Source organism: Schistosoma mansoni, chromosome 1, assembly GCF_000237925.1.
Source record: "Schistosoma mansoni strain Puerto Rico chromosome 1, complete genome".
Taxonomy (NCBI): domain Eukaryota; kingdom Metazoa; phylum Platyhelminthes; class Trematoda; order Strigeidida; family Schistosomatidae; genus Schistosoma; species Schistosoma mansoni.
Genome location: NC_031495.1, coordinates 11607685 through 11617992, shown reverse-complemented (window position 1 = coordinate 11617992; position 10308 = coordinate 11607685). Strand labels below are relative to the sequence as shown.

At 32.9% G+C, this 10308-nt stretch overlaps 1 protein-coding gene across 1 annotated transcript in view; it reads left to right on the top strand.

Moving 5' to 3' along the window:
- Window positions 1-6395: 6395 nt before the first annotated feature.
- The window catches only part of Smp_156140 (putative tripartite motif protein trim9), a gene marked incomplete at both ends in the record, with an annotated part of 40886 nt that continues 36973 nt past the window's right edge, over window positions 6396-10308 (top strand). Inside the window, 4 exons of the mRNA XM_018793260.1 lie at window positions 6396-6482; window positions 7789-7884; window positions 9146-9379; window positions 9929-10027. Of these exons, the coding sequence (XP_018647791.1) occupies window positions 6396-6482; window positions 7789-7884; window positions 9146-9379; window positions 9929-10027 (516 nt within the window). The remainder of the gene's footprint in view (window positions 6483-7788; window positions 7885-9145; window positions 9380-9928; window positions 10028-10308) is intronic.

Genomic DNA, 10308 nt, shown 5'->3' with positions numbered 1-10308 from the left:
CCAAACAATTATTTCCACCCGTTTAAACTCTGCCTCGGGAGTTAAAAGGTCTGTGTTTAAATGAGTTATGATGCCTCATGATGAAAGTCGAGATTCTTTGGGAACCGCGGGACCGATGACCCTTCTGACAATCAGAACAAAAATTAACACAGTACATGGAATATCTGCGCAATATAGAAGGTAGGGAGGACCATTCAAGTGGCTGCGGAAATGAAAAAATATAACCTGGCCATATTTAGAATAAGTGAAATTTGCAGTCCTAAGTATCAATGGGAAGATTCAAGCAAAACAATACCAAGTGAATTCAAACTTCATCCCATTGCACAAGCAAGTGGCTATCAGGACTGAGTAGCTAAGTGGATAAGGTGATGGCGTTTGAAGCGAATGGTACTGGGTTGGAGTGTTAGAGTGAACATCAACTCTGAGATGCAGGTACATCCAGCTGGCGAGTCCCAAATGGAACGAGACGCACGTTCTGGATCCCACTGCTAGCCACTATCCATCTTTGCTTATAATACCGAAATAGATATTTCATCCTAATTCAAGTCTTCATTTAAAGAGGCATTGTCTCTTTTATGCATAATCTCTTGTTCAATATTTCCAAATTTGATGGAGTATGTGATATGTTTCAAATGGTTAGTTATTATCAAATGAATCAGTTTATTAAAATAATCTACATTACTTTAACATTAATTGATATGCACTAAAGCAACCAAATCTATATTCTGTATAATTATTTTAAGGATTTACTAGCTAAGCTACTATGAACTATAACTGTTTGTTGGTTCATTAATTCTGACTGTTGCAATGTGTCGCATAGTTTATATTATAGATAAATGCTTGATTAACTGTTTATTTAACTTTAAACTTTTCAGTTTACTTTAAGTCTATCATTCTGTTGATATTTTCACACCTTAGAAACAATCTGTATGTTATATACCTTAGTAACAAACAGGACACTGACCATTATAATGAATTTTTCTGAAAAAAAAAACTGGTACGAAGGACAGTTAGCTTATAATATGACCTTTTACATGTCGGAAATGTTTTATGAAATGACACTATAGAGACAATGATAGAGTTCAAGAGATGAGTGACTTATCGCATAATCCTAATTTCATAATATGTACATTTGCAAATGAACTTATCATATATTAACTTTAATTTTTATGAATTACCTTCTCAAATATGTTTTCAACAAATGAAACTTATCACTAATCATGATGTGCAGTAAATATACCGTCAGTTTATAAAAGAAGTGTCTTTCACTATGTTTTTACTTGAATAACAATACAAATATCCTAATTTACTGAAATAATGCTTCGCTGTCAGATGAAATTTTACTTCTAGTTAGCGCTTTATTTATTGCATAAATTACGAATCCATGGTAGACATTTTCAACTGCATTTGTTAACCACTAAAATATTTTTATTTCATTACAAGCAAAGATGGACAGTGTCTAGCAGTGAAATCCAGGACGCGCGTTTCGTCCTATTTAAGACTCGTTAGCTGGATGTACCTGCATCTCAGATTTGATGTTCACTCTAGGACTCGAATCCAGTACCTTTCGCTTCAAACGCCATCGCATTGTCCACTCAGCTACTGACTCCTGATAGCCACTTGCTTGTGCAATGGGATGAAGTTTGAATTCACTTAATATTGTTTGTTTGAATCTCCCCATTTTTATTTCAGTCTGAAGTGATCAAAATTCAGTGAGTTAATTGTCAATTTAGTTGTATGCGACATTTATTTGATCAAGAAATAGATTAGTTATTTAAGTCATGTTTACGATTTTCTTCGAAATTCGGCGTTTCAACAGAATATACCTAATTAAATGTAGTGAATTAAAAGGTACTTTGCTCAAACATCTTATTGCCCTTATTTTCATAAGTATTGAAAACTTACTCAAGAATTATTAATTTGACACTATTTGTTTGTAATTTTCAACTTTTTTCATCTCATAATATTTATGTGTGTATATCCTAGTGTTTGTAGTCATGATTGGATTATCCCGGTTTTAGGGATAAATATATTTGGTCTTCTAGGATTGTCATCATTGGACAAACGGTTTAGATAATCTTGAATATTCTCCACTGACTGGCCTCAGTTAGCGTAACACTGAAAATCTGGGTGGAATGAACAAGTGTTTTGTCACGTTCCGGAACACCCGAGCAGTGCACATACATGACTCCACCGGTGATCTAACCTAAGACCTTCAAGTCTCATGATGAGTACCTAACTGTTAAAAATACAGGTTTTAACTTCACACATTTCCAGATTTAATCTATTTGCTGTTTAGCATGATGTTCATTTAATTTCATTAGTGAGAACTTTCACTCCATTGGCCACAACTTCCTACTAGGACTTGAAGAACTCATCTCGAAGTAAGCTGACTATTGTAGTTTAGATGAACAGGATTTCTGGAAATGACTTATAATTTGTCGAAGTTTCATTATAGAACAAAACACATCTCCAGTGCTCCTTCGTTTTCAATAGTACCTGAAATAACATCATTTGTGACGAATATCACTAAAAAGTAATCTCCACAAAACTCCTTTATCTGAACTTTTCGATATAATGATAGGTTAACTATCTTTATCTTTAATATCCTTGATCAAATAAATTTAGTCAGTGTAAGGGACTAAATTATACGATGACTCAGGCTAGTTTCCTGTTGTAATCAGTTAAAACTGGACGTGTATGTTTTGCATCATTCATCTCTATCTTACTAATTGAAAGTATTACGCAATCGAGAAACTATCATTAAAGCTGACCAGTTGTCGAACGGATTCTATCACTCTGACTTAAATAATGACTAAAAGTACATTTATATTATTAATACTACAATACGTATTGGAAACATGCTTACACACAAAGATCGAGATAATTTTACATTGTCTTGAAACTAAATCGATCGTGACCTTTCTCATTCGAATAGAAAGTCAACACAGCATGAGACTGATTAAAGTTTAGATATGTAAAATTGTATAAATGTTGAGAAACATGTATGTTAACTCAAATAACGGTTTTCGTCACACATGTCAATGTCATTTCAATAATCAGTATAAGATTCACGAATTGCTAATCTGCAGATTCTTCTCATTATTCCTTTCCTTCCACAGATAAATTGATTGACGTCATATTAGTGTAACAATTATTGGGTTATATCTCTCATTCAACTGTTTCTTAACATAAAGAAATATCTTAGCATCTTAGTAGACCATATCATTGACACATTATTTAAGTATCTAATTTAGGTATTTCATTTAAAAGTTTTGGATATAAATGATCATCACAGCAACCATTCTATGGTTGAATATTTCATTTCAAAAACTGAATCTTACAATTTCAATGAAGTGAACAGATAAAAAATGTCTGTATGAAACTTCTGGACAAAAAGTTGAAAAACATATCAGTCATGTCAATCAAATGAGTAATGGGTTCAAACAAAACACTAATCCAGACAAAAGCACTTAAGAATTACAAATTAAACCCTATTATGACATGTGTTATAGTCAAGTAGTTCTTATTTATTTATCTACATATTTGAACACATGAACATTGGTACAAGGAGGCACCAAATATATACGCACCACACAACAACAATGAGGCCAGTCGTAGTTATCATTGATCTGTGTGAGGGATGTGATACTGCCCGGTTTTCCAAACAAAAATAGGTGATTTTGTCAAAGGGTCACATCCAGAACCTTTGACCTGAAGGCCTAATCCATAAGGCAGTGAAACAAAGTCAGGAAATGCAGTCCCATGGTAGCCGGTGACCAAAAATAGGTTCATACAAATAACGTATGGTTATTTGTTCCCTCAGGATCCTGGAGTCCATGTGCACCATTGGTTTGGAATTAGGGTTTTGCAACTCCCCTAGATAGATCCTCTATATCCATCAACCCGGTTAAAGCGCCGAACATTTGCTTTTCTTCCTCTCAATTTCGTAAATAACATCTCCATCGCGAGAAGGCAGTGAGTAGGATTTTCTTAGTAATGACTGTATAAACGTGGCCATATGAGAGCATTTCGAGAGAAGGGGCTGACTCTTTCCACCCTCGACCGTACAAAGGTATTTTAGGATACATAATCGAATTTCGTGTTCGTGGAAGGTTGTTTTACCTTAATACCTGATACTGGTGGTTAAATTTAAATAGTTTCAGAATGAAATATGAATACGATCAAATATTTTCCAGATCACAGTGATTTCTCTACCGATATTGTAGCCTAGGATCAAAACCAGCTTGACTTATATTCTACATGAGTTGCATAAAAAATGGAGTGCCCTTACATTGTCCTGAAACTATTTAATTTATCTAGAATATTATAAATTAGATTGTATTTCTAATATTGATTGAAACTTTTACAACTTCATGCATGCTAATACTTCAAAGTCTCCCACTTTTGTAAGCAAAATTACTTATTCATAGAATGACTATTGGAATAAGGATTGAATAAACAGCGAATAATTCTTTCTTTCTTTGGAGAGAAAAGTTCCCTATCAAATTGTTGTTGAGTTTAATAATTTAATAACTTGACTAAAATATATTCTTTGCTTACGTAGAAACGGGATCAAATAATTTAGATATTTATCGATCTTAGAGACTCTACAAAACATCATTGATTTAGTAGGGAAAGATATTTTTGACTGAGATCATGGACCGATTGATGTGAGACTACTATTAAAAACCTGGAAGTACTAGACGGCCTTTTCTTCCTATTGTGGGACTCCTCAGAAGTGTGCACTCACGATCCCACTCGCAGGATTCGATCGGTTCATGATCACATTCAAAAGCTTAATAATCTACACAACTCCATAAATATATTTTTGTAAAAGTAATAAAAATGTTTATTCTTTCTTCGTTAACATGTATGTTATGATCAAGGGATATTGAATAATCTTTTCAAGCTGACTGTTTTTTTTCATTAACAATGATCATATTGCATGAAACAACAGATGACCATTAAAAATGGATTTTTAAAATATATTCGTTTAATATGAAATGCTGTTGTATATAAAGTGATGTTGAATGCTTTATTCTTGTTGTTCCAAAACTACCTCATATAGTAAAGATGGATAGTGGCTAGCAGTGGAATCCAGGACGCTCGTTTCGTCCTATTCGGGACTAGTCAGCTGGATGTACCTGCATCTCAGAGTTGATGTTCACTCTGGGACTCGAACCCATTACATTTCGCTTCAAACGCCATTGCGTTATCCACTCGGCCACTGAGTCCTGATAGCCACTGACCAGTTGCAGTCCTAACACATCGATGGGAAGATTCAAACAAACAATACTAAATGAATTTAATACCTCATATAGTGTTTTTTTATTAGTACTTTTTACATCTATTTCTTTTCATTCACTTGAGTTATGGCTAACAAGCCACGAGTATTTAGATATTAAATTTTCGATTTGTATATATGTTTCTAATATTAGTATAATGACCTGTACTTGATTTTATTCTCACTAGACTGTTGGATAAATTTTCATATTAACTCTTAAATTTTGTATTCTTCAGTGATTTAGAAAATTACGTAGTTGATATATTTTAGTGTTTGTAAGAATTGAAGGTTACTTATTAAATAACTGGGTGCTTTATTCTGATTACAATATATTAGCTTCGTGTACCTTCATGGTGTTCTTCTTTCTTCGTGCGCTGCTCTGCTTTTATCTACTGGAGTACGTTTATAAAAGATCCATGAATTAACATTGCATAGACTACGTTCAATAGTCTGACTTATCCTACGTAAACAATAACAAACTGTTAGATCAGTAATTAGCAATTAAGAACTTGATAGTCTTGTTCTCACAATACCCATTGAATTTACCTAAATCGCCTAAAACACTATTGGGACGAGAACAATTCTACTTTTTATATTTTTACGATTGACTAAGCATCTAAATTAGAAAATAACTCAATGAATTCAGCATTTACTTGCTGGTTCACAGGAATAAAATAACAAAGAAATTTAGAGAACTTTATTTGACGATAAGAAACCACATATCAGTTTATCACCAAATGATAAGTAATTTATTGTTGCTATGTCTTCGATGCCAGCGAAACTCTACCAAATCAAATTTGTAATATCAGCACTTATCTATGTGATTCACTAATAGAAGTAAAGGTTAATCACGTTTAAGAAAGAAATGAAGTATATTATTGCCTTTAGGATCGATTTTGAGCAATACTGTTTGAAGCATGAAACCAATGTTTCTTCTTATCTAATGGAGTCTAACGTGTAGCTGTATTTATCTTCACAATCAAGATTAGAAGACACTAACTTCACTAATCAATGCCATCTGTTACTCATACCATATTTTGGTTTTGTCTACTCCACTCCTATACCAGATAACATTCAATGTCCTGATGAGGAATGAATGAGTTTTAAAATGGCTTACCCAAAACATCTAAATTTACTCATTTTCACAATTTTACTAAGTGATTATCTTCCTTGCCTTAAACCTAGACACCCTAAAGTTAGCTTGAAGGCTTAAATGCTTATTTGAATAAAGGAGAAATAAAAATTGGGGGGAGAACAATCTGAATTTATTTTCTGTCTCATAATGAAGTTCGGAAACTAATAAGATGGACTATATGATAATTATAAGAGATTTGCAGATTTTATTTAGGCTTAAGGAATTAGATGAGTGAAAAACAGATGGATGAAAAGATAATCTTAGCTTACGTAAAACAACGAATCGTTTGAAGAAAATTACGTGACGAAAAAATAAACACAATAATGATAATGATAATAATTTATTTTATTATTATTATTTAAACACATAAATATTGATACAAGGAAGCACCATATATATATGCGCCACACAAATCTCATCAGAATTTTCGACTTACCAACGTAAAAATAAATTGATTACTGCCTTGTTGTGAACCCATAAAACCTGTCTAAGTTTCATCATGGCTACTTCTTCAACGAAAGGAAGAGAAACTGAGCTATTTTGACTACTACCTCAATTGTTTTTATGGCTTTATTTGAATTCGTAAAGGCGACCAATTGTATGGAATGTTTAATGCTTATTTTGAAATAGGATGACAACCTGTACCTAATTTTTCTGAACTATACTCACTTACTTACGCCTGTTACTCCCAACGGAACATAGGCCATTAACCAGCATTCTCCAACCCACTCTGTCCTGAGCCTTCCGTTCTATTTCTATCCAACTTTTATTCATTCTTCTCATGTCTGTCTCCATTTCTCGGCGTAATGTGTTCTTTAGTCTTCCTCTTCTCCTTCGGCCTTCAGGATTCCATGTTTGAGCTTGTCTTGTGACGCAGTTGAGTGATTTCCCCAATGTGTGTCCTATCCACTTCCAGCGCTTCTTCCTGATTTCTTCCTCCGCTGGAATCTGGTTTGTTCTCTCCCACAGTAGTTTGTTGCTGATAGTGTCTGGCCAACGGATTCGAAGTATCTTGCGTATACAACTGTTAATAAACACTTTAATCTTTTGGATGGTGGCCTTCGTAGTTCTCCAGGTTCCCGCACCATACAGTAGAACTGTCTTGACATTCGTATTTAAAATTATGATCTTCTGAACTATAGTGTATGGCCAATTGTTTTGAAGTGATTATAGAGTATTTAATAAATCTAAACAAAGACTGACATGTTTGAAGTCAAATACAAAACTTATCATCAGGTTCGCTGATAGACACTAATATCATACTTGATGTTTCAAATCAATCAAGGTTTATTTCGATTTGCGAGTGTTGTTAAAAGTATTATTCATATTAAATCATTCAAACAATCTACTTATTTTTTAAAACTAGGCTGAAGTATCAAAACTTCTACACAGACTTTCTGAAGAAGCTAAACGTGGTGCCGAACTTGTCCAGTCACTAAAACATACAGAAGATCAACTAAGAGTAAGTTGTTTTATTTTTGGTTCTATCGAAGTCATATATATATATATATATATATATATATATATATAAGCGCCTTCATTTGAGAATAGGAAATAGCGTAGTACAGTTCTTTTTCATGCGTTATTCACTTAATCCGGATTGCCAAAATGACTGTTTGAGCTTCCTGTTAATTATAAGGAGAGAGTCTATTCATTGTTCATCTCAATTATAATTACTGTCATTTAGATATTTTAAAGTACGGATAGACAAATGTTTATACTGTTTAATATAAAGAAGGATCTGTTTGAAATATGCTTAACAGTTGTTTGGTAATGAAAAGACTATGCTTTAGATGATAGTTTAATAACTGTATATTCCAGCGTTTATTCAACTATCAATTGTTCTATCCATATATAAATTAGAAAGGGTTGACACTAAACTACAATATGATAAGGAAATTCACTTAAAATTTATTAAGTGACTAGGCTGCACTCTTTGAAATATGAATGGATCTGTATGTCCTGAAAGTGATCTGGTTCAATTAGAGAAAATTTGACGTGTCGAAACTGCAAAATCATTCAATTTGGACAATCTCACTCAACATCTCCAAGTTGATATTAAGTTAAAATATTTTTCTAATTATTATGGAACAATGATCATTTTGTGCCTTCAAAATGTGAACTGATGCTTCAGGAATAAGACAAAAATTTCTAGGATCATATATGAATGTAATGTAATCATCAAGTCGGCCTTTGAGTTTTGGACGTGATAAGCTAGTAAAAATTTGAAAAAAAACTTTAGTTGAGGGATTTGTGGGAAATTAGGCGGAAGGAATACATATTTATTGCGAGAAGTCCCAAAGTATCCATATAATGTATATATATATATATATATATATATATATATATATATATATAGCCTTCAATCGTTCATCTGCATCTTTCGGTGTGCTCCACCATTTGAACTGTCTTCGTATCTGGTTTCTGAGTGTTCTGTCAACGCCGTGTTTTCGATGAACTGAAACTCTTCACTTCGCCTGACAATTGTTACAACTTCGACGCCACATCCCACTACACACTCCTTGTGAGTAGTGTTCATTACAATCTGAACTACTCATTACAACGTTCTCTTGCATACGAATATGTGGTGACTAAGATGTTACTTTCTGCATGTCAAAAACCGAAGTGCAGCATATTTAAGTATTTTATTTTGAATGATGGTAACTAATGATAATAACAATACAATATGACCAAAATATCCTTTTTGTCATTTGAATCCTCAGAGAAATATTTCGAATATGGAAACATTTATAAACCAAGAAATCGATATGCTTATAGAAGCTCTACAGGAAAAGCGTACACAACTGATTGAAAATTTACACTCAGAAGTACAACAAAGGCGACAATATATACGTGAACAAACCAATCAGGCTGGAAGCAGACTATCTTCAACAACTAGTTTAATTTATTTTGGTGTAGAATTAATAAAAGAGCGTGAATCATCAGCTTTTATCCAAGTATGTTATTTTTAAACTTACTTATCCCTTTATATTACATAATAATAAATAATAATAGCAGTCTAAAATCATTCGTGAAAATCTACACCAATCCTCAGTTAAATAGAAATGATGAAGACCACTAGGTGGCATCCCATATCATATAAAACCATGTTAGTCAGAAATAAACTCTGACTAAACAGTCAAGGTGAAGTGAACTATGTCAATCACTAAAGTACATCAAAAAGGAAGACATTTCAGGCCTGTCATTATTTGATATAAATAATCATCCGTGTTAATATGATATTGAAGTATACAGAAATGAACTTTCTTTCCATGCTGATCAAATATGTTTTAGAAATATCAAATAATCTATTTTTATGAGCCAGTAATTCAGAAATCGTTAACTTCTGTACTACTACGATGCAGATACACTTAAACTCTTAAACCGTTCAAAATGGTGTGCAAGGTAGATCATGTAGTTCGTTACTTATGAAATAATCAATTACGCCAATTTAATAATCCAAAAGATTTTTTATCAGTAAGAAATTAACACTATAAATTAAGTAGTATACGTATCCAATGAAAGAGATAACATTGAATGTTCATGCGAAGCTTCAATTAAGTGAAGGTATATCTAGCAAATTTTTGCCTCTTCCAATGGTAGAGGTACGCGAACAAAGAATAAACGAATTCAATTCGTCACCTTCATGTTTATTTACTAACTCATTTACTATTGTATAAAGATAGCTTAATCAGACATACTTCCAGAAAATCCAATCTAGTAGTACTTAATGAGTATCTCATTACATAATCCAAAACGGCCACTTAAACTCAACATAGACTCATTTCGTTAAATTCGGTCTATAATGACTATATGATTGACAAGGCTAAGGTTTTTCAGGTAAGACTTCTTGAACGACCAATAATTTCTATTATTTCACCTTTCG